The sequence below is a fragment of the Gymnoscopelus braueri genome (genome assembly GCF_963280865.1).
Source record: "Gymnoscopelus braueri genome assembly, chromosome: 13".
In the NCBI taxonomy this organism is placed as follows: domain Eukaryota; kingdom Metazoa; phylum Chordata; class Actinopteri; order Myctophiformes; family Myctophidae; genus Gymnoscopelus; species Gymnoscopelus braueri.
The window spans coordinates 26,901,968-26,926,967 of NC_137615.1; the positions used below are offsets into that span (position 1 = coordinate 26,901,968).

General features: G+C 40.6%; 2 protein-coding genes and 1 pseudogene across 4 annotated transcripts in view; all 3 read left to right on the forward strand.

The window, feature by feature from the left end:
• The first annotated feature begins 53 nt into the window (after positions 1–53).
• LOC308098117 (phospholipase B-like 1) lies at positions 54–22,187 on the forward strand. 2 transcript variants are annotated; one of them, XR_013934265.1, is made up of 12 exons: positions 54–148; positions 1,309–1,531; positions 1,687–1,770; positions 2,510–2,651; positions 3,192–3,332; positions 4,058–4,202; positions 4,597–4,797; positions 5,377–5,517; positions 5,831–6,016; positions 6,983–7,089; positions 7,598–7,843; positions 21,361–22,187. XR_013934265.1 is itself a non-coding variant. In XM_080446352.1 (11 exons), exons 1-11 carry the CDS (start codon positions 115–117, stop codon positions 7,772–7,774), a joined length of 1,581 nt encoding a protein of 526 aa, XP_080302478.1. In that variant the 5' UTR covers positions 54–114; the 3' UTR covers positions 7,775–8,285. The 2 variants fall into 2 exon arrangements, 1 of the variants encoding a protein (XP_080302478.1); XM_080446352.1 differs by lacking the exon at positions 21,361–22,187 and having other exon boundaries at positions 7,598–8,285.
• Positions 12,639–22,187, forward strand: LOC308098116 (phospholipase B-like 1; annotated as a pseudogene). The gene is made up of 11 exons (XR_013935145.1): positions 12,639–12,828; positions 14,898–15,120; positions 15,276–15,359; positions 16,099–16,240; positions 16,778–16,918; positions 17,644–17,788; positions 18,177–18,377; positions 18,946–19,086; positions 19,368–19,553; positions 20,574–20,680; positions 21,183–22,187. The product of XR_013935145.1 is annotated as a phospholipase B-like 1 (transcript).
• An 820-nt stretch (positions 22,188–23,007) lies between these two features.
• LOC308099486 (PRKCA-binding protein-like) overlaps positions 23,008–25,000 on the forward strand; it is a gene marked incomplete at its 5' end in the record, with an annotated part of 8,234 nt that continues 6,241 nt past the window's right edge. Inside the window, one exon of the mRNA XM_080448230.1 lies at positions 23,008–23,143. Coding sequence (XP_080304356.1) covers positions 23,008–23,143 — 136 coding nt within the window. The remainder of the gene's footprint in view (positions 23,144–25,000) is intronic.

The following is a 25,000-nucleotide window of genomic DNA, read 5'->3' on the forward strand; positions in this document are numbered from 1 at the left end:
GTTGACGATCTTTCGACGCAACAGTTGCTCTTTTGCCACGAAGAGCATTTAATTTTTTGACTACAAGCAAAACATGTTTTAAATGAGAGGTTGTATATCGTTGTTTTATTAAATATGGCCGTGGTCTTCGCCAGTGCTCACACTGACAGTAAGTATACCCGCATTACCATAATAAATCATTTAGTCCAGGTTTTAAGCTGTGAAGTTGCTAGCGTAATGTATTCTTCTACCTGCTAATTTTACCAGTGTTCTCGAACCATGCCGAATGATTCCACAATCACAATCATATAACAGTGATGTTGTAGTTTTTGTTTGCCTTGCCTTGCCTTGCATTGCATGCATGCACAACATGCAAGTAGGCTACATAACTTGTAACTTGTGCCACAGCTGCACACTAGCTGCCACTCTACAGCGACGAATACATGAAGTGGTGGGAACCAAAACATTGTGGGCATTTAGACTAGTAACTCTGGGCACCTCAGTAGAATGGGCATGTGGTGTAAATCCTAACTCTGGGTAAATCCGGGCACGAAAAACAGAGTGGCCACCGGGAAATCTGGGCACCAAAACAGAGTGGGCACTTGGTAAATCTAGGCACAAAAACATAGTGGGCACCGGGGATAGTTAGTTTGTCTTAAATATTAAGCTTATTTTATTTCAGTAGTAGTAGGCTGACTTTGTAACTGTGTTAAAATTCAGGTCTGAGTCCATGACTACTACAACAAGATGACTTTACATAATACTGATTGAAGCTGAGTGCTGACTAAAGCATATTTTTACAGTAATTTGCCTAAACAAAGAAGCATTGATGTTTGGTAAGTCACTCAAAAATTGAATGGTGGGGCACTCAACTGCATTTGAATAACTGCCCCATACCAGTCTTCCACCCAGGCAATTCATTCTGTGATATGTGAATGACCCAGTTTAGTAGTAGTTTTGAGGTACCGTATAAGTAATATGGACACATAAACATTTTGTTGTAAGTAACACAACAGGAAGGGTAGCTGTCACTATGTTTATTAAAGTATTTAGTATATCACATAAAACATAAAGAGTCTTACAATTTGTTAATCAGAGTAGTGCCCAGTCTTACGCCCAGTCTTTTCTCTAAAAAGTGCCCAGTCTTCCAGAACAAATGTGGAACCCAGACTTCTCTTCTGTTTACCCCAGTGACCTAATTCCTGTAGTGCTAAATGCCCCCAAATCATGCCCATTTACTAGCCTATGATTGTTGTAAATCTATACCATAGTGGCCCTACCACCTATTTTAATGGGTGTATGTTCATTATGGTTCTTGATCATTTTCAGAGATGACATCGGCCACAGTGTATTGGGATCCCACTCACAAGACTGTCCTACTGAAAGAGGGTGTCATTGAGACAGAGGGGGATGCATATGGATACCTCAATGACACCCTCTTCAGCTCTGGCTGGAGTGTTTTAGAGATTCGTGCAGGATATGGGGAGACACCTGAGCCAGATGAAGTCACTTTCTTCCTAGCTGGGTACCTTGAAGGCTTCCTCACTGCCCAGTAGGTATCCTGAATATACAGCCATACACCTACATATCAATGAAACATTACTGGAAATCCTGCAAAGTAGTAAAACCACTAGTATACAACGTTCAGTAAGCTATGCTTCGCTCTTTTGATGTGTATTACCAAATTAAGATTTGTCACTCCAACAGGCAGATGATCGACCACTATGCCAATATGTACCCGCAGCTGATCAGCAGCCCAGAGGTCTTAAGCGCAGTTCAGAGCTTCATGAAGTGAGTTTGGTGGTGCTCCTTTGTATCACCACGCCCTTATAAACTGACACATTTCACTGTCTCTTCTAGTTCTATATCATTATATCAAAAGTTATTTGGTAAGACTCTAGCTTGTGCTACAGTCAGCTCATATGACCATGATGCCAAACAGGGAAGCTCACTCTGTAATGGGAGTAGATAGTTTGGCCTGACAATAAGCATATTGTCTAATAAGACTGACTGCATTAGCAGGGATGCTTTTTGGATGCATTCTCATGGGCTGACTAGAGCTATGGGGAGGGGGACCTTTGTTAATTGTACAGGGGAATTTCAGTTTCAGCTTTACCCAGCTGATAGCTGCTCAGATGGTCATGATGACAGGTAGACATGGGCGTACTGAGAGGCAAACCGGTGACCATGGGTTACATTACATTGTTTTATTTCTTGTGAGTTACAACATTTCAATAATTAAAAATGCCTTCTGGGTTTTTTCAAAATATGTTATGAAGCTAAGAAAAACTATTCAGAACTTATTCAGGCTGTTGCCAAACCTTGGCATAGTGAATATGTTACACCAATCAAAGTATAGCAACTGACTGCCGAATAAGTCACATATTCTGAGCATAGTAAACTCCACTTCTCAACTTCACTATCATTTAGTATTTGGATGTGCAGATTATGGAAGTACTGAAAAATAGAAAGAGGAAGAGCAAAAACCACCATGGACACTTCAGGACACTTCACATTGTTTTGCTTTCAGGAAGCAGGACATGTGGACGAGGGAACAGGTGAAAATGAATAAGAGTTCGGATCCTCTGTGGCGACACACAGGGTTCATAGTGGCTCAGATGGACGGACTCCAGGCTGGAGTTGCACACTGGGCCAAGAAACAAGGGAAGAAGGTCTGTCGAATTCATTTAAAGGCACAGCTTGTTTCAAGAGTCAACTCAGAAAATCTTTATTATGTTATTATTACACAATCAGCATGAAATGTAAATGTATTATCACCATGAAGAACAAAGGGATGTGGTCTTTTGTCAAGAAAGGCCTTTAATAATACACAAACAAAGTCCTATAGAGTTGGTTCCAAATGATGGTGAAATAAATTGTGTTCAATAAGCACACAGTGCTTATTGAAATGTGTTTATTACACATTTTTACACTGTGTCATTCTATTTTGGGTATGTGTTGACCTTGACACCTGTCAGAATTCAATTTAAATCTTAGTCAAATTATAAAATCTAAAATGTTTCTCTTTCTTGCTGCTTCCAATCTCATGACCAATTATAAAGAACCATATGAGACCACTTTACAAATAAATTAGTTGTCTTGGGTAGATCAAGGGAAAATTAACTATGCGTCGACTCTCTCCTGCTCTTTCCATATTCAGTAAATCTTCCGCGTGTTAACTAACAGCTGTCTATCTGGTTTCCTTCCCACAGCCCCTGTCCATGTTTTCTATCCAGTTCCTGAATGCAGTGGGAGACCTCCTAGATCTGATTCCAGCTCTGGTTCCCAACTCCAATCATCCCCTCGGAGACTTCCATCTACCAGCGATGGGACACTGCTCTGCACTGATAAAGGTCAGCTTGTTTCTCAAAGTTTCTCTTCTCCAGAATGTTGGTAACACGTTCTTTATCAATAAACCTATTTTACTCATTATTTCAAACATATATTTTAACCTCATGAAGTATTTCTATTCTTGGGCAAACATTTGACAAGCAGATCTACATGCTCACAATGCGTTGCAACGTGACGTGTTGTGAGCGTTTAGATCGGCTATTTTTGGCGAAGAGATTAGTGTAGAGGAGAGAAAAGGAATGGACGAAGTATAGAGCTCTGGGGGACCCCGGTCAACTAAGTACAGTATATAGGGGTTAAGTGGTTAACATGACTGAATAAAGTGTCTTCATATACAGCAAGCTCTAACCCTTTTCATCTTTCAAAGTGGAATAATATTATGGGTCTCCAATATAGCACAGAATGTGCCTTTTCTGATGTTGAGCTCCTTTAACTTCAACAAAGGCACAAAGACACTTTGTGGGTGCAACATTAAATAATGAATAAATAAAAGCACTTTGTTCGTTGACATGGAATATGTAACATTGACCCTTTGAGTGATCCTTTGGCCCTTGAACTCTGACCCTAGTTGTTAGATACAGTGAGGAGTACTGTGTGATATGTCTGTTGTTTGTGTACTGTGTCATTGACGCAAATTCCAATTACCACTGTTGACATGACAATGCAAGACAACATTTTGAATCTTAGCCTTCATTAATGCTTCTCTGTCAACCTTCCTTTGCACCAGATGTTGCCAGGCTTCGAGAACCTACTGTTTGCCCATTCCAGCTGGTACACTTATGCGGCCACCATGCGCATCTATAAACACTGGGATTTCCATGTCACTGAGCCCCACACGGCCACCGGGAAACTCTCGTTCAGCAGCTACCCTGGTAGGTCAAAGACCCTCTTCAACAACATGACCTTTTTGGGAGTATACACTGTATGGGGGGCTCTCATGGTTCTCCCCTCTCTGTGTTGTTCTACCCTGTAACATATAGCCTCCTTATTAATAACAAGGCTATATGTTACAGGGTAGGAGATATTTTTATTTAAAAATAACACTAACAAGTTGTTTGTGTTATTTTGAAAGAAAAGTGTTCACAGGGTTGAATTCTTCTTTTAGAATGTATTTTACTGGTGAACATTGAATAAAGAGAGTGGTTTATCAGCTGTCTTTTCTTTACCCATTGTTGTCTCTTTCCCTCTGTCTGTCTCTCTGTGTCACTCCCCGTCCCTTCCTCACTTGCCCTCAATCTCCTCGGCCCTTCTCCAACCCTCTCCTAGGTTTCCTGGTATCTCTGGATGACTTCTATCTGTTGGGAAGTGGTCTGATGATGACCCAGACCACCAACAATGTCTTCAACTCTTCCCTCTTGTCCCTCATCATCCCCCAGAGTCTTTTATCATGGCAGAGAGTGAGACTGGCTCACAGCCTGGCAAATACTGGGGAGGAGTGGGCCAAAACCTTCTCTAGGCACAACTCCGGTGAGCAGATAGAGCATAATATAGTTGTGAATACAGTTGTGCCGAAACAGACATTTTTGTTAGCTACTTTTCTCTGTCTGTTGGATCATTTCCAATTCCGGCCAGCCACCTAAAATGGGCGTGGAACTGTTCGGTGGTAACCATTAGTAGAACCACCAGTAGAATCTCCTCTTGATGCGTACTGTATACCCAAAAAGCTATCTCTGATTAATACTGCAGAAAGATCTTGAATATACAAATGATCTGATCATTAAAAAAAACATACAATAAGTCAATAGTTGAATATGCATAATAAAGGAAATACATATTCTGAAAAGGTGTTATGCACATCAAACAATAATGCAAAACATATTTATGGATCCTTTCCATGTACAGTACCCATGGTTGAGATTTCAGTTCCGTTTTTCTTTTTCTCAGTTCACTGTTAGCTGGAAGTCAAGTTTTGTCAACTGATATGTGGTTCATTAGAAAGTATCTTTCCAACCTCCTACCCTCAACTTCCACAATGGTTGTACTGTAAGGCCCTTTGGATAAGAGCACTCACCAAATAATATATGATATGTGACCTTTGTGTTCTAGGTACATACAACAATCAGTACATGGTGGTGGACCGCAGCAAAGTGAAGCTCGGCCATAGTATCGACGATGGTGCTCTGACAGTGGTGGAGCAGATCCCAGGACTGGTGGAGTTCTCTGACCAGACACAGGCTCTACGCAGAGGTAGAGTAAGACACAGACATACCACAGAGTTAACTTTACTGCACTTTTTATTTTGATTTGATTTGATTTGATTTTGGTAAAAAAAATGATACAAGTAATCACAAGTAATGGCAAATTTTGCTTTATTAATCATTTCGTTGAATCATGCATCCATACTAGTAACTCATAATAAATGCAATAACAGTAAATTGATATCAAAACAAATCAGTGGTAAGGGGTCAGAGAGATTTCCCTACGGGGATCAGTTAAGTTTTATCTTATCTTATCTCCCCCCATTCTCTCTTGCTCTCATCTCTTGTCTCTTTCCTCCCAGGCTTCTGGCCATCCTACAACGTCCCTTTTCACCACAAGATCTACATGATGAGTGGCTATGGAGAGATGTGGAAGGAGTTTGGAGACGACTTCTCTTATGACCTCTGCCCCAGAGCCAAGATCTTCCGCCGTGACCAGGCCGTGGTCAAGGACCTGGACTCCCTCAAGTACATCATGAGATTCAATGGTGTGTGCTCCTTTCTCATTTTTCTCATTATTGCAGCTAGTGGTAGCTTTGACTCCTCGTGTTCAACTGAGTCAGTGGGGTTGTTGTTGTTGTTTTTGTTTTTCTTCATGTCGTTGCTGTAGGGCAGAAACCTTGTATCTCCATATTTCAACTTTTTATGTTTTTCCATAAATGAATGCCCTACTTCATCGTACAAGAGTGTCAAGAGTGTACAAGAGTAAATAAGCAAAATGTAAATAGTAAAAATAGATGATCTACAAGCTTGCAACACATTGTGAGCTTGTACTGTAGATTGTTGTCAAAGTAAAAAAAGGTTTTGGACAGGTTTCCACCCGACAGCGACGATATTCAAGTTGAACACCCGGGGGGTGATAGGAAACGTTCTTTTGCAGCAAGGAATTAAGTGCTAGCACTTGACAAAAGAAAAAACACTTTTCTTGAAAATAATTCAAAGATACTGATTTTTGTTTTTTATTGTTGAAATGTTTTGGGCCTTAATGTAGTTCATCTACAGGAACCTCTGATGCTTAAGCTCCAATGCGGGATATCGTGATATGAGACTAGATATGGTCTGGGATTTTAATCACTTTGGCCTTTTTATACTTTCAAACATTGTAAAAAATTTAAAAGACAATTATTGTCACAAAGCTATATTATTGTCAAAATATCGATAGGGGTATTTGGTCAAACATCTTGTGATATTTGATTTTATCCCTATCGCCCAGCCTTATGATGATGACAATGACATGACAGTAGACTCACAGTAAATGCTGTGTATGCTACTAGTAATACAGGTTAGGTGTGCTCAATACCAGAGTATTCAGAGCATTTTTAAGCAGTTGTACATGTTATCATACTCAACCATGCACAGGGATAACATTACTTTTTTATAAATTTTTGTTTTGTCTAGTACTCTCCTTCTGAAAGCTGCCTTATCTACTTGACCTTTGGCTTTTATTTTACCAGAGTACAAAAAGGATCCATACTCCAAAGGTGATCCCTGTAAGTCCATCTGCTGCCGTAATGACCTGAGGGCCACAAAACCTTCTCCAGGAGGCTGCTATGACACTAAGGTAGTAGCTCTGGCAACTTACAGAATGTGAAGGGTTTTCATATCTCCTAAAATACTATGGTTCTTCCCTGTCATCTATGGTGCTTCCTATGGTGCGTGTTTCCCTGTCTTTATGGCGCTTCCTATGGTGCTTCTCTGTCTTCTGTGGCGCTTCCTATGGTGCTTCCTATGGTGTTTCCCCGTCTTCCATGGTGCTTCCTATGGTGCTTCCCTGTCTTCTATGGTTGAAACCAGAAACCACAGATTGAAAAAGGAGTCTACGGGTGACCCAATAGCTGAGCGGTTATGGTGCATAATACATAAGGCACTAATGCCTGACAGTCAGTCCCCAGTTTGATTCCTGGCCAGCCAGACCATTTACTGCATGTCACTCGCCCATTCTCTCCATGTTTCCTGTCTCTCTACACTCTAGTATAATCAGAACACTTCAAAAGATGACTTTAAAAAAAAACCTGCAGCTTCTGACTTCACCTTTTGCCACTTTGGCTGCCTCCTGTTTCTCCACCCAGGTAACAGATTACTCCATGGCTGAGCAGTTCCACGCCGAGGCGTTAAACGGCCCCACAACACAAGACAATCTCCCTCCATTTGTTTGGGACAAGTTCAACAGCACTGCCCACCAGGGTCTCCCACCTTACTACAACTTCACCTTCGTCAGCATGCAGCCCCGCCTCTTCATGCCCTGAGGTGTGTGTGTGTGTGTGTGTGTGTGTGTGTGTGTGTGTGTGTGTGTGTGTGTGTGTGTGTGTGTGTGTGTGTGTGTAAATGAGAGCGATAGTTTTTAAATTGCACTATGAGTGTGACAGAACAAAGTGCGATCTGTTCTTTTTCCCTGTACTTTGCTAAAAAACGCAAAATCAATCACTTTTTAATGTTTGCTTGAATTTTTGCTGTCGATCGTACACACATTGCTGGAAGACCGCTGCAGGTATTGGTGATGAATTTCAGTCTCAGGGTGTTGTATCAGAAATTGTATTTTGAAATCACTAGAGATGTATTTATTCTTAGTGACTCTTTCATAGTCTTTATGATTGCAATCATTTGTGCCTTGGAGTCAGACAATGAATCCTCTCCCAGAAGCAAGTTGATCAGCATTTAAGGTCTTCATAGTGCAGTGGTTTCCAACCCTACTTGTCAGTTATTATTCACCTGGTTTACCAGTATAACTAGTCCTTGAATAGACAACTACAGTAGAATGCCAGGTTGGGTGCCAATGATACCTGTTGTGAAAGCAATTCAGTTGTAACAGTGGTCCGCGAGGACCACAGTTGGGAACAACACTCATAATGTATGCCTGTGAACACCATTGTTTTTTGCTTAATGAAACAATCATTTCAACGTCACACTCAGGGATGTTGATTTTTTAAATCTATTTTAAAGCCATACTTTTGACTATGTTTTGTGTGAGCAAAACCAATGTCCTTGAAGTTTGTACTTTTTATTGTAGTATCTGTTTTCACGCAATGCTGCACTTTTGAAAATGTAATTTCCAATGCACATTGTTTATTAAAGACATTGAACTCTACCGTGACCTCCTTTGCCTTTCTTATGTGCTATTTTGCTTACATGACTAACTCCTTACTATAAAATGTAAGATTCACCATGTTTGTCACTTGGTGTGACAAAATGTATTTGTTTGAGTGGATTCTTTTACAGTAGTTCAGCTGTGCCACACACTTTGTTCGACATGGAGTCATTTTAATTTTAGCCTGACATGAATGAAACTAGTCTCATTTGTATTTCTTCAGCTATGAGAAGAAGAACCAATACTTGAAACAGAAGTCACATGTGTGGTTTCTGAGTGACGGTATCTGTGCAAATAATTACTATGATATTCATGTTAATAATGTTATGCCACTAATAATACTAATAAATCAATACAAAAGGGTGTATTTAAATGTGATTAGTTATGTCAAAACAGAGGCAGTAGGTTATAATGTTAGAATTCTACCCTTCAACCTGTGTCTACATTTATGTCTTGGTCCCCATCCCTGTCTCTGTTTCTCTCTACAGTATGTCTCTCTCTGTCTCTGTCTCTGTTTCTCTCTACAGTATGTCTCTCTCTCTCTCTCTCTCTCTCTCTCTCTCTCTCTCTCTCTCTCTCTCTCTCTCTCTCTCTCTCTCTCTCTCTCTCTCTCTCTCTCTCTCGGCCCAGGGGACACATTTAGTGATTCACCCTTTCCTATGAATTAGAGGAACTGAAACGTCTGTTAGGGCCCTACTGACTTCACAAGTCATACCCCCTCATCCTTGTTTCTCTCTATCTCCTTGTATTTCAATTTAGTTCTCCACCCTTGTCTCATAGTATTAGTTGGTTTCACTACATGTAATTTTCTGCCTCAAACACAAGTGCAGCAGTGCTACACAGAGCAGAACTGGCCTTGCCTTCACCATGGCCAGGAAAAATTGTCCTCCTGGCTTCAAGTGGGACAACCTCTGCAACGACTGTATCCAGGTACAGGTCCAGCTACAGCCACCGTCAGACACCAGACCCCAGCCTAGAGCTCCTCAGATTAAACTAACAACAGGTGAGTACACGTGAGTGGAGTTGTCCAGTTGTCCTGATTTGTACTTCATCGTACAACAGTGTAGTTCATAACAATAACTCATTTTAAACTAATTTGTAGTTTTCGGCCAGCAGGACTGTCATATAACGAAATATAAAATAGGTCTGTTTTGAATTTTGTAGATACAATTATCAATGTTTATTTCACTCCACTTAACTCACACCTGCTGGGTTTAGCTGTTATATTGTTAAGATGTTATTATTATTTAGCATGTTGTTTTGACTTTTGACAGATAATACTGTAGGTTCATTCCTAGTTTCTCTCTGCAACTCTACTTATGTGACTATTTACCTTGTTGATTATTGGCTAGAGTCCATGCTTACTCTGCTTATTCCGATCTTGCACTAGATAAGAGCGTCTACTAAATGCCTATGTGTGTCTTATATTTTTTGTTTACACATGAGTTCCTAGAGAATTATATTGGTTTAAGTAGTGGTATAATTACTTCTTTTTTTTTACCATGTGAACCTTAACACTACCTATCAAAAAATAAATATATATATATATATATTTTCAGGGGAGGGGGATTATTTTGTTTTGTTTAAAAGTGTTCCCAGCAGCTTCATACAGAGGCTATTAAAAGTCCTATTTTACAAGAAGGAATAAAGCATGAAGGATCATTCCTGAAAGCAAAGCAGTAGATCAGAATGTAAATGGTTGAGACAAAGGGTATTTTATTAAATGTATAAAGCTGTTATTTTTTCTTTTTTTTTTACTTTATCTTGGTGTTTGATTATTACTAATCATGGTCGCAAACTATTAGGCTACATTGACTTGAAAGTGTGTGTGAATGTGAAAATGCTCTTTATTAAATGATAAAAATAATCTCAGTTTTGATGTTTGTGTGCTATGTGTCAAGATTTCTTTAGTTTGCTTTCAAACCAACAGCAAACACATCTGGGGCAGTAATTGTTCAAGTGAGATGAGATAAGACCTTTATTGATCCTATGGGGGAAATTCAGTCGCTAAAGACAGTACAGCAGTTAAAAACAGGAGAAGGAGAAACAAGTACAGTAGATACAGCATGATGGAGAGACATTGAAGGCAACAATGGCACCGCCGCTGGGGTTCAAACCCATAGATATTAGAAACCTAGATACCTCATTGGCCTCTGCAGTTCATTGGGGCGACTTGTATCGCAATACACGGCGGCTCTTCCGTCTTCCGCAGGGAACCTGTCACTCAAAGTGACTACTGGCCAATCACAGCGCTCACAGTGCGTTGACTACTGGCCAATCACAGTGCGTCTTTTCCGGGACTTGTCAGTGCAATGGTTCTCAACCAGTGGTCCGGGAACCACCAGTGGTCCTTGAGGGGGTTCCAGGTGGTACCCAGCTAAATGATGGAGAGTTGATAATAACCAAATGGACCCTTATAGATCTTTAAATCTTGAGTATAACATTTCACACTGTCAAGAGTCAAATTGTTAAACATCTGCATTACTTACTAAACAAGTACACAATTAGAGAACGTAAACAATTGTTATTTTGACAACAGCTTATCGAACGATAACATATTCTACGTTTTGGGTGTGAGAGGCTAAAGCTTATCAAACGGTGTTCCGTGACTCAAATGCTGAATAAATAATGGACCTTGATATGAAAAAGGACCATGTCTCTTATTTGAATTTCACAAATAGAGTGTGGAGTTTGCCAAGTTCCAACTAACTAGATGCTGCGCGTGCGCACAGCTGTCAGCTGCTGCCTCTCAAAGGGTTAAGAGCTGGGTTACAAAAAGACCCGCCCCCACCTGCCTCTGATTGGCCTACCGAACTTCCGCGTGTGTGACGTACACGGCAGCCCTGCGGAAGCAGGAAGCGCGCCCGAGATACAGACGCTTCAGAGCCGAATGAGGCGTCTACCTTTATATGTCTATGTTCAAACCCCCTTGTTTATACACTGCGCCACTATGACAATCAAATATCAATCCATGGTCATTGCGGATTACGTGTAGCCTGGTAAACCCTCCCTCCAGAAATCTCATTTGTATTTTATTTCACTCCTGAAATCAAATGGAAATGAGAATTCCAGAGGGAGGGGCTTTACCAGGCTGAATTACGTGCCCCAGTGGCCTAATGGATAAGGCACTGCCCTCCTAAGGCAGGGATTGTGGGTTCGAGTCCCATCTGGGGTGGTACGTTTTTCTGTCCTCCCATATTTACACATACCTGTCACCACCTAACGTCAGTCAGAGTAAACTCGTGACATTGATTTTATTTATTCCTTTAGATTACGAGTCCTCGATGGGAGGCTAGCCAACCTAGCCTGACACTCAGCCTGAATTTTCATTTCGTTTCACTCCATTATTCAGTCTGAAAGCCCTCTCAATGCAGCGGAGTTCTGAGATGGGGGCGTGGCCAAAGTGGGACTCCACTATGAACCAACGCGATTGGTTCATACTGGATTGTCCCGATCCCGATTCGTCGTACAGAGGGGTGGAGCCAGGCTATAGCCAACCAGGAATCGTTCTGAATAGGCTCTATGCACAGCAGCCATATTGGAAATAAACTGGGCCTCTTCTTACTTCCTTCACAGGTGTTACCACTGATACTAATTAAGGCTCTGTTCCATTCTGGTCAAACAGAGTCAGGGTATTGTTGTCTCACTGGAAACACTCTGCTACACCAGTGGGTCTCAAAGTGTGGTCCAGGGACCCTCATGGTTCCTTGAGGGGGTTCCAAATTGCCCCTTACAGTGTACAAATGGAACCAAATGGACCCTTACGGGTACAAATGGAACCAAATGGACCCGTAAGGGTCCATTTGGTTCCATTTGTACACTCTCAGAGTTATGGGGGTCCTTGAAATTAAAAAAAAGTTTGAGAACCACTGTGCTACATGAAATGGAACAGAGCCTTCATTAGTATCATTGGTAACACCTGAAGAAACTAAGGAAGAGGCCCAATTTCCTTCCAATATGGCTGCTGTGCATATTGAGCCTATTGTATCCACCAATAAGGAAACCTTCCTCAATCTTTAGGGACTTTCAGGTTTCAACTCCCTTGTGTTTGGTTCATAGGCAGCTAAGTTGACGATCTTTCGACGCAACAGTTGCTCTTTTGCCACGAAGAGCATTTTATTTTTGACTACAAGCAAAATATGTTTTTAAAGAAGAGGTTGTATATCGTTGTTTTATTAAATATGGCCGTGGTCTTCGCCAGTGCTCACACTGACAGTAAAGGCGGCTTTCCATATACATGGACTTACCTAGCCCCACCCCACACCGCCCACCACAGCAACGGTTTCCACTACAATGAAGTGGGTAGAGTGGTGTGTAAGTGGTACTAAACTGGTGCCTAAAAAGTACCCAGTCTTGGGTAGGTCTGAGCTGGGCTAAGCGGGGCTAAAGCTGTGACTGCTACTGATTGGTCGGCTCACAGCTGTGTCTGTCCACTCAGGTCTCTGTAAAATGTAAACACTACGGTAGCAGTGTTGCCATGTCCACTTATTATAAGCGACATTGGGCTTATTTTTCTGTAAAGTTGCTTGTAAATATTGGTAGTACTTTTACTCCACTACAATTATCTGAAAACGTATTAGTTACTAGTTACTAGTTACTTTTCAGATATAAATGATTACATTATAAAACATACATTAACCACGTAAGCCCTATTTTATACCTAGGCTATTTTCAAATAGCCGTAGATAGTCGCTTCTTTTGGGATTGTTTTCATAGACCTGATTGCTTATTTTTTTCTGCTAAACTTGGCAACAATGAATGTGAGACGATACACGCTAATAATGTTTTTTATATAAGTGATGGCAACGTGTTTAGACACCACACAGGTCTTCCCAACAATAGCGAAGATTAAAGTCAGGGTGAACATGGCCAAATAATAACTTAAGAGCCAAACTAGCTCTGAGGAAGCACGCTAGCATTTAGGCTAACCCTGTAGCCTGAGGCTAAGTTGGTGTGTTAAAGAAAGGGGCGTTGATTTCCTTCGGGAGGGGAGGGGAGGGTGGGGATTTTGCGAGTGGGGACTTTTGTGCAATGGAAACGCAAGACATTTTGAAGCGGTGCGGTGCGGTTCTGGACTGTACTGGACAGTGTCGTGCTTAAGCTGTGATGGAAAAGCGGCTTAAGTATACCGCATTACCATAATAAATCATTTAGTCCAGGTTTAAGCTGTGAAGTTGCTAGCGTAATGTATTCTTCTACCTGCTAATTTTACCAGTGTTCTCGAACCATGCCGAATGATTCCACAATCACAATCATATAACAGTGATGTTGTAGTTTTTGTTTGCCTTGCCTTGCCTTGCATTGCATGCATGCATGCACAACATGCAAGTAGGCTACATAACTTGTAACTTGTGCCACAGCTGCACACTAGCTGCCACTCTACAGCGACGAATACATGAAGTGGTGGGCACCAAAACATTGTGGGCATTTAGACTAGTAACTCTGGGCACCTCAGTAGAATGGGCATGTGGTGTAAATCCTAACTCTGGGTAAATCCGGGCACGAAAAACAGAGTGGCCACCGGGAAATCTGGGCACCAAAACAGAGTGGGCACTTGGTAAATCTAGGCACAAAAACATAGTGGGCACCGGGGATAGTTAGTTTGTCTTAAATATTAAGCTTATTTTATTTCAGTAGTAGTAGGCTGACTTTGTAACTGTGTTAAAATTCAGGTCTGAGTCCATGACTACTACAACAAGATGACTTTACATAATACTGATTGAAGCTGAGCGCTGACTAAAGCATATTTTTACAGTAATTTGCCTAAACAAAGAAGCATTGATGTTTGGTAAGTCACTCAAAAATTGAATGGTGGGGCACTCAACTGCATTTGAATAACTGCCCCATACCAGTCTTCCACCCAGGCAATTCATTCTGTGATATGTGAATGACCCAGTTTAGTAGTAGTTTTGAGGTACCGTATAAGTAATATGGACACATAAACATTTTGTTGTAAGTAACACAACAGGAAGGGTAGCTGTCACTATGTTTATTAAAGTATTTAGTATATCACATAAAACATAAAGAGTCTTACAATTTGTTAATCAGAGTAGTGCCCAGTCTTACGCCCAGTCTTTTCTCTAAAAAGTGCCCAGTCTTCCAGAACAAATGTGGAACCCAGACTTCTCTTCTGTTTACCCCAGTGACCTAATTCCTGTAGTGCTAAATGCCCCCAAATCATGCCCATTTACTGGCCTATGATTGTTGTAAATAAATCTATACCATAGTGGCCTACCACCTATTTTAATGGGTGTATGTTCATTATGGTTCTTGATCATTTTCAGAGATGACATCGGCCACAGTGTATTGGGATCCCACTCACAAGACTGTCCTACTGAAAGAGGGTGTCATTGAGACAGAGGGGGATGCATATGGATACCTCAATGACACCCTCTTCAGCTCTGGCTGGAGTGTTTTAGAGATTCGTGCAGGATATGGGGAGACACCTGAGCCAGATGAAGTCACTTTCTTCCTAGCTGGGTACCTTGAAGGCTTCCTCACTGCCCAGTAGGTATCCTGAATATACAGCCATACACCTACATATCAATGAAACATTACTGGAAATCCTGCAAAGTAGTAAAACCACTAGTATACAACGTTCAGTAAGCTATGCTTCGCTCTTTTGATGTGTATTACCAAATTAAGATTTGTCACTCCAACAGGCAGATGATCGACCACTATGCCAATATGTACCCGCAGCTGATCAGCAGCCCAGAGGTCTTAAGCGCAGTTCAGAGCTTCATGAAGTGAGTTTGGTGGTGCTCCTTTGTATCACCACGCCCTTATAAACTGACACATTTCACTGTCTCTTCTAGTTCTATATCATTATATCAAAAGTTATTTGGTAAGACTCTAGCTTGTGCTACAGTCAGCTCATATGACCATGATGCCAAACAGGGAAGCTCACTCTGTAATGGGAGTAGATAGTTTGGCCTGACAATAAGCATATTGTCTAATAAGACTGACTGCATTAGCAGGGATGCTTTTTGGATGCATTCTCATGGGCTGACTAGAGCTATGGGGAGGGGGACCTTTGTTAATTGTACAGGGGAATTTCAGTTTCAGCTTTACCCAGCTGATAGCTGCTCAGATGGTCATGATGACAGGTAGACATGGGCGTACTGAGAGGCAAACCGGTGACCATGGGTTACATTACATTGTTTTATTTCTTGTGAGTTACAACATTTCAATCATTAAAAATGCCTTCTGGGTTTTTTCAAAATATGTTATGAAGCTAAGAAAAACTATTCAGAACTTATTCAGGCTGTTGCCAAACCTTGGCATAGTGAATATGTTACACCAATCAAAGTATAGCAACTGACTGCCGAATAAGTCACATATTCTGAGCATAGTAAACTCCACTTCTCAACTTCACTATCATTTAGTATTTGGATGTGCAGATTATGGAAGTACTGAAAAATAGAAAGAGGAAGAGCAAAAACCACCATGGACACTTCAGGACACTTCACATTGTTTTGCTTTCAGGAAGCAGGACATGTGGACGAGGGAACAGGTGAAAATGAATAAGAGTTCGGATCCTCTGTGGCGACACACAGGGTTCATAGTGGCTCAGATGGACGGACTCCAGGCTGGAGTTGCACACTGGGCCAAGAAACAAGGGAAGAAGGTCTGTCGAATTCGTTTAAAGGCACAGCTTGTTTCAAGAGTCAACTCAGAAAATCTTTATTATGTTATTACACAATCAGCATGAAATGTAAATGTATTATCACCATGAAGAACAAAGGGATGTGGTCTTTTGTCAAGAAAGGCCTTTAATAATACACAAACAAAGTCCTATAGAGTTGGTTCCAAATGATGGTGAAATAAATTGTGTTCAATAAGCACACAGTGCTTATTGAAATGTGTTTATTACACATTTTTACACTGTGTCATTCTATTTTGGGTATGTGTTGACCTTGACACCTGTCAGAATTCAATTTAAATCTTAGTCAAATTATAAAATCTAAAATGTTTCTCTTTCTTGCTGCTTCCAATCTCATGACCAATTATAAAGAACCATATGAGACCACTTTACAAATAAATTAGTTGTCTTGGGTAGATCAAGGGAAAATTAACTATGCGTCGACTCTCTCCTGCTCTTTCCATATTCAGTAAATCTTCCGCGTGTTAACTAACAGCTGTCTATCTGGTTTCCTTCCCACAGCCCCTGTCCATGTTTTCTATCCAGTTCCTGAATGCAGTGGGAGACCTCCTAGATCTGATTCCAGCTCTGGTTCCCAACTCCAATCATCCCCTCGGAGACTTCCATCTACCAGCGATGGGACACTGCTCTGCACTGATAAAGGTCAGCTTGTTTCTCAAAGTTTCTCTTCTCCAGAATGTTGGTAACACGTTCTTTATCAATAAACCTATTTTACTCATTATTTCAAACATATATTTTAACCTCATGAAGTATTTCTATTCTTGGGCAAACATTTGACAAGCAGATCTACATGCTCACAATGCGTTGCAACGTGACGTGTTGTGAGCGTTTAGATCGGCTATTTTTGGCGAAGAGATTAGTGTAGAGGAGAGAAAAGGAGTGGACGAAGTATAGAGCTCTGGGGGACCCCGGTCAACTAAGTACAGTATATAGGGGTTAAGTGGTTAACATGACTGAATAAAGTGTCTTCATATACAGCAAGCTCTAACCCTTTTCATCTTTCAAAGTGGAATAATATTATGGGTCTCCAATATAGCACAGAATGTGCCTTTTCTGATGTTGAGCTCCTTTAACTTCAACAAAGGCACAAAGACACTTTGTGGGTGCCACATTAAATAATGAATAAATAAAAGCACTTTGTTCGTTGACATGGAATATGTAACGTTGACCCTTTGAGTGATCCTTTGGCCCTTGAACTCTGACCCTAGTTGTTAGATACAGTGAGGAGTACTGTGTGATATGTCTGTTGTTTGTGTACTGTGTCATTGACGCAAATTCCAATTACCACTGTTGACATGACAATGCAAGACAACATTTTGAATCTTAGCCTTCATTAATGCTTCTTTGTCAACCTTCCTTTGCACCAGATGTTGCCAGGCTTCGAGAACCTACTGTTTGCCCATTCCAGCTGGTACACTTATGCGGCCACCATGCGCATCTATAAACACTGGGATTTCCATGTCACTTAGCCCCACACGGCCACCGGGAAACTCTCGTTCAGCAGCTACCCTGGTAGGTCAAAGACCCTCTTCAACAACATGACCTTTTTGGGAGTATACACTGTATGGGGGGCTCTCATGGTTCTCCCCTCTCTATGTTGTTCTACCCTGTAACATATAGCCTCCTTATTAATAACAAGGCTATATGTTACAGGTATATTTTTCTTTAAAAATACACTAACAAGTTGTTTGTGTTATTTTTGAAAGAAAAGTGTTCACAGGGTTGAATTCTTCTTTTAGAATGTATTTTACTGGTGAACATTGAATAAAGAGAGTGGTTTATCAGCTGTCTTTTCTTTACCCATTGTTGTCTCTTTCCCTCTGTCTGTCTCTCTGTGTCACTCCCTGTCCCTTCCTCACTTGCCCTCAATCTCCTCGGCCCTTCTCCAACCCTCTCCTAGGTTTCCTGGTATCTCTGGATGACTTCTATCTGTTGGGAAGTGGTCTGATGATGACCCAGACCACCAACAATGTCTTCAACTCTTCCCTCTTGTCCCTCATCATCCCCCAGAGTCTTTTATCATGGCAGAGAGTGAGACTGGCTCACAGCCTGGCAAATACTGGGGAGGAGTGGGCCAAAACCTTCTCTAGGCACAACTCCGGTGAGCAGATAGAGCATAATATAGTTGTAAATACAGTTGTGCCGAAACAGACATTTTTGTTAGCTACTTTTCTCTGTCTGTTGGATCATTTCCAATTCCGGCCAGCCACCAAAAATCGTTAATGGGCGCGGAACTGTTAGGTGGTAACCATTGTAGAATCTCCTCTTGATGCGTATACCCAAAAAGCTATCTCTGATTAATTCTGCAGAAAGATCTTGAATATACAAATGATCTGATCTTTAAAAAAAACATACAATAAGTCAATAGTTGAATATGCATAATAAAGGAAATAAATATTCTGAAAAGGTGTTATGCACATCAAACAATAATGCAAAACATATTTATGGATCCTTTTCATGTACAGTACCCATGGTTGAGATTTCAGTTCCGTTTTTCTTTTTCTCAGTTCACTGTTAGCTGGAAGTCAAGTCTTGTCAACTGATATGTGGTTCATTAGAAAGTATCTTTCCAACTTCCTACCCCCAACTTCCACAATGGTTGTACTGTAAGGCCCTTTGGATAAGAGCACTCACCAAATAATATATGATATGTGACCTTTGTGTTCTAGGTACATACAACAATCAGTACATGGTGGTGGACCGCAGCAAAGTGAAGCTCGGCCATAGTATCGACGATGGTGCTCTGACAGTGGTGGAGCAGATCCCAGGACTGGTGGAGTTCTCTGACCAGACACAGGCTCTACGCAGAGGTAGAGTAAGACACAGACATACCACAGAGTTAACTTTACTGCACTTTTTATTTTATTTTATTTTTATCACAAGTAATGGCAAATTTAGCTTTATTAATCATTTCGTTGAATCATGCATCCATACTAGTAACTCATAATAAATGCAATAACAGTCAATTGATATCAAAACAAATCAGTGGTAAGGGGTCAGAGAGATTTCCCTACGGGGATCAGTTAAGTTTTATCTTATCTTATCTCCCCCCATTCTCTCTTGCTCTCATCTCTTGTCTCTTTCCTCCCAGGCTTCTGGCCATCCTACAACGTCCCTTTTCACCACAAGATCTACATGATGAGTGGCTATGGAGAGATGTGGAAGGAGTTTGGAGACGACTTCTCTTATAACCTCTGCCCCAGAGCCAAGATCTTCCGCCGTGACCAGGCTGTGGTCAAGGACCTGGACTCCCTCAAGTACATCATGAGATTCAATGGTGTGTGCTCCTTTCTCATTTTTCTCATTATTGCAGCTAGTGGTAGCTTTGACTCCTCGTGTTCAACTGAGTCAGTGGGGTTGTTGTGTGTTTTTCTTCATGTCGTTGCTGTAGGGCAGAAACCTTGTATCTCCATATTTCAACTTTTTATGTTTTTCCATAAATGAATGCCCTACTTCATCGTACAAGAGTGTCAAGAGTGTACAAGAGTAAATAAGCAAAATATAAATAGTAAAAATAGATGATCTACAAGCTTGCAACACATTGTGAGCTTGTACTGTAGATTGTTGTCAAAGTAAAAAAAGTAAAGGTTTTGGACAGGTTTCCACCCGACAGCGACGATATTCAAGTTGAACACCCGGGGGGTGATAGGAAACGTTCTTTTGCAGCAAGGAATTAAGTGCTAGCACTTGACAAAAGAAAAAATACTTTTCTTGAAAATAATTCAAAGATACTGATTTTTGTTTTTTATTGTTGAAATGTTTTGGGCCTTAATGTAGTTCATCTACAGGAACCTCTGATGCTTAAGCTCCAATGCAAACATTGTAAAAAATTTAAAAGACAATTATTGTCACAAAGCTATATTATTGTCAAAATATCGAACATCTTGTGATATTTGATTTTATCCCTATCGCCCAGCCTTATGATGATGACAATGACATGACAGTAGACTCACAGTAAATGCTGTGTATGCTACTAGTAATACAGGTTAGGTGTGCTCAATAGCAGAGTATTCAGAGCATTTTTAAGCAGTTGTACATGTTATCATACTCAACCATGCACAGGGATAACATTACTTTTTTATAACTTTTTGTTTTGTCTAGTACTCTTCCGAAAGCTGACGGTATCTGTGCAAATAATTACTATGATATTCATGTTAATAATGTTATGCCACTAATAATACTAATAAAGCAATACAAAAGGGTGTATTTAAATGTGATTAGTTATGTCAAAGCGAGAGGCAGTAGGTTATAATGTTAGAATTCTACCCTTCTTGACCTTTGGCTTTTATTTTACCAGAGTACAAAAAGGATCCATACTCCAAAGGTGATCCCTGTAAGTCCATCTGCTGCCGTAATGACCTGAGGGCCACAAAACCTTCTCCAGGAGGCTGCTATGACACTAAGGTAGTAGCTCTGGCAACTTACAGAATGTGAAGGGTGTTCATATCTCCTAAAATACTATGGTTCTTCCCTGTCATCTACAGTATGGTGCTTCCTATGGTGCGTGTTCCCTGTCTTCTATGGCACTTCCTATGGTGCTTCTCTGTCTTCTATGGCGCCTCCTATGGTGCTTCCCTGTCTTCCATGGTGCTTCCTATGGTGCTTCCCTGTCTTCTATGGTTGAAACCAGAAACCACAGATTGAAATAGGAGTCTATGGTTGACCCAATAGCTGAGTGGTTATGGTGCATAACACATAAGGCACTAATGCCTGACAGTCAGTCCCCAGTTTGATTCCTGGCCAGCCAGACCATTTACTACATGTCACTCCCCCATTCTCTCCATGTTTCCTGTCTCTCTACACTCTAGTATAATCAGAACACTTCAAAAGATGACTTTTTTAAAAAAAACTGCAGCTTCTGACTTCACCTTTTGCCACTTTGGCTGCCTCCTGTTTCTCCACCCAGGTAACAGATTACTCCATGGCTGAGCAGTTCCACGCCGAGGCGTTAAACGGCCCCACAACACAAGACAATCTCCCTCCATTTGTTTGGGACAAGTTCAACAGCACTGCCCACCAGGGCCTCCCACCTTACTACAACTTCACCTTCGTCAGCATGCAGCCCCGCCTCTTCATGCCCTGAGGTGTGTGTGTGTGTGTGTGTGTGTGTGTGTGTGTGTGTGTGTGTGTGTGTAAATGAGAGCGATAGTTTTTAAATTGCACTATGAGTGTGACAGAACAAAGTGCGATCTGTTCTTTTTCCCTGTACTTTGCTAAAAAACGCAAAATCAATCACTTTAATTTACTTTTTAATGTTTGCTTGAATTTTTGCTGTCGATGGTACACACATTGCTGGAAGACCGCTGCAGGTATTGGTGATGAATTTCAGTCTCAGGGTGTTGTATCAGAAATTGTATTTTGAAATCACTAGAGATGTATTTATTCTTAGTGACTCTTTCATAGTCTTTATGATTGCAATCATTTGTGCCTTGGAGTCAGACAATGAATCCTCTCCCAGAAGCAAGTTGATCAGCATTTAAGGTCTTCATAGTGCAGTGGTTTCCAACCCTACTTGTCAGTTATTATTCACCTGGTTTACCAGTATAACTAGTCCTTGAATAGACAACTACAGTAGAATGCCAGGTTGGGTGCCAATGATACCTGTTGTGAAAGCAATTCAGTTGTAACAGTGGTCCGCGAGGACCACAGTTGGGAACAACACTCATAATGTATGCCTGTGAACACCATTGTTTTTTGCTTAATGAAACAATCATTTCAACGTCACACTCAGGGCTGTTGATAAACATTTTAAAAATCTATTTTAAAGCCATACTTTTTACTATGTTTTGTGTGAGCAAAACCAATGTCCTTGAAGTTTGTACTTTTTAGGTAGTATCTGTTTTCACGCAATGCTGCACTTTTGAAAATGTAATTTCCTATGCACATTGTTTATTAAAAACATTGAACTCTACCGTGACCTCCTTTGCCTCTCTTATGTGTTATTTTGCTTACATGACTAATTCCTTACTATAAAATGTAAGATTCACCATGTTTGTCACTTGGTGTGACAAAATGTATTTGTTTGAGTGGATTATTTTACAGTAGTTCAACTGTGCCACACACTTTGTTCGACATGGAGTCATTTTAATTTTAGCCTGACATGAATGAAACTAGTCTCATTTGTATTTCTTCAGCTATGAGAAGAAGAACCAATACTTGAAACAGAAGTCACATGTGTGGTTTCTGAGTGACGGTATCTGTGCAAATAATTACTATGATATTCATGTTAATAATGTTATGCCACTAATAATACTAATAAAGCAATACAAAAGTGTGTATTTAAATGTGATAAGTTATGTCAAAGCAGAGGCAGTAGGTTATAATGTTAGAATTCTACCCTTCAATGCCCCACCTGTGTCTACATTTATATCTTGGTCCCCATCCCTGTCTCCGTTTCTCTCTACAGTATGTCTCTCTCTGTCTCTGTCTCTGTGTCTGTCTCTCTCTCTCTCTCTCTCTCTCTCTCTCTCGGCCCAGGGGACACATTTAGTGATTCACCCTTTCCTATGAATTAGAGGAACTGAAACGTCTGTTAGGGCCCTACTGACTTCACAAGTCATACCCCCTCATCCTTGTTTCTCTCTATCTCCTTGTATTTCAATTTAGTTCTCCACCCTTGTCTCATAGTATTAGTTGGTTTCACTACATGTAATTTTCTGCCTCAAACACAAGTGCAGCAGTGTTACCCTGCAGCAGACTCTACACAGAGCAGAACTGGCCTTGCCTTCACCATGGCCAGGAAGAATTGTCCTCCTGGCTTCAAGTGGGACAACCTCTGCAACGACTGTATCCAGGTACAGGTCCAGCTACAGCCACCGTCAGACACCAGACCCCAGCCTAGAGCTCCTCAGATTAAACCAACAACAGGTGAGTACACATGAGTGGAGTTGTTCTAGTTGTCCAGTTGTCCACGTGAGTGGAGTTGTTCTAGTTGTCCAGTTTTCCTGATTTGTACTTCATCGTACAACAGTGTAGTTCACAACAATAACAAATTTTAAACTAATTTGTTGTTTTCGGCCAGCAGGACTGTCATATAACGAAATATAAAATAGGTCTGTTTTGAATTTTGTAGATACAATTATCAATGTTTATTTCACTCTACTTAACTCACACCTGCTGTGTTTAGCTGTTATATTGTTAAGATGCTATTATTATTTAGCATGTTGTTTTGACTTTTGACAGATAATACTGTAGTAGGTTCATTGTTTACCTGGTATCCTAGTTTCTCTCTGCAACTCTACTTATGTGACTATTTACCTTGTTGATTATTGGCTAGAGTCCATGCTTACTCTGCTTATTCCGATCTTGCACTAGATAAGAGCGTCTACTAAATGCCTATTGTAATTGTAGCTGATGATATGAGCTGCATCTCCTCAGCTGCAAAAAAAGAAATCAATTTAAGTTATCTTACTTCTCCTGAGCAATAAAACTCATGTGTACATGCATAAACGTTTCTTTCTGAAGTGGGATTTTAAATCTTCCAATCTTTTCCATCCAGAATCAACCCTTCCGGTTGTTGTGCCATTGAGAACCACTGATGCTGTGATCCAGGCTGATTCCCTGGTGGTCCTAAGTCCTGCTCTGTGGGTCTCTGTATTGGCAATCGTAGCCGGGTCCAGCCTGGCTCTGGCCCTGTGGTTCTTCATTTACAGACGACACACACGCCAGGCATCGCCGCACAGGTAATGACATATATAATACACTGTTGGCTGATGTACAGTATACTATTATACAAATCATTTGGGATATACTATAATAGACACACACACACACACACACACACACACACACACACACACACACACACACACACACACACACACACACACACACACACACACACACACACACACACACACACACACACACACACACTACTACTACGTGTGTATCTTGACAGCAGACCAGGTTTGTTATAATGTAATGGGATATTTTCAAAAGGATTACTGTATAATTTTATAATTTTATGTCCGTAAATATAGAATGTAATGTGACATATACCGTATATTACAGTAACAGACCAACACTCGCTACGTGCACAGACGTCAGATTGATGTGGAGGACAGGGTCAGACTGGGTGGACCATATGCATATCAGCAGTGGTGGAAATTAACTAAGTACATTTACTTAAGTACTGTACTTAAGTACAATTTTGAGGTATTTGTACTTTACTTGAGTATTTCCAATTTCCAATACTTTAACTTCTACTCCACTACTTCTCAGAGGCAAATATTGTACTTTTACTCCACTACAATTATTTGAAAACTTTAGTTAATAGTTACTTTTCAGATATAAATTATGATATTATAAAACATACATTAACCACTTCAGCCCTGTTTTATACCTAGGCTATTTGAAATAGCAGATCTATTATCCAGGTCAGGTGTTTTTTCCCTCATGGACATAAATATATATATTTTTGAATACAGTGATCTCCACATTGATGTAACTATAATACGTATCTATAGGTTTATAACAGCTTATTTTATTCATATACAGGTGTATCTGTATTCTGTTACTATGTATTGTTAATTATGTTTTATTATATGCTTCTACAGGGAGAAGCAACAATCCACTACAACAAACTTCAGGCGGACCCCAAACAGGGGAAGTCTCTGGATATAGGTAATTGCTCCAATAAGGAAATGACTGGAATAGATGAGTAATAATACAAACAATTGTTCACCTTTACATATTATTCGCACAATGAACAATTATTTAATA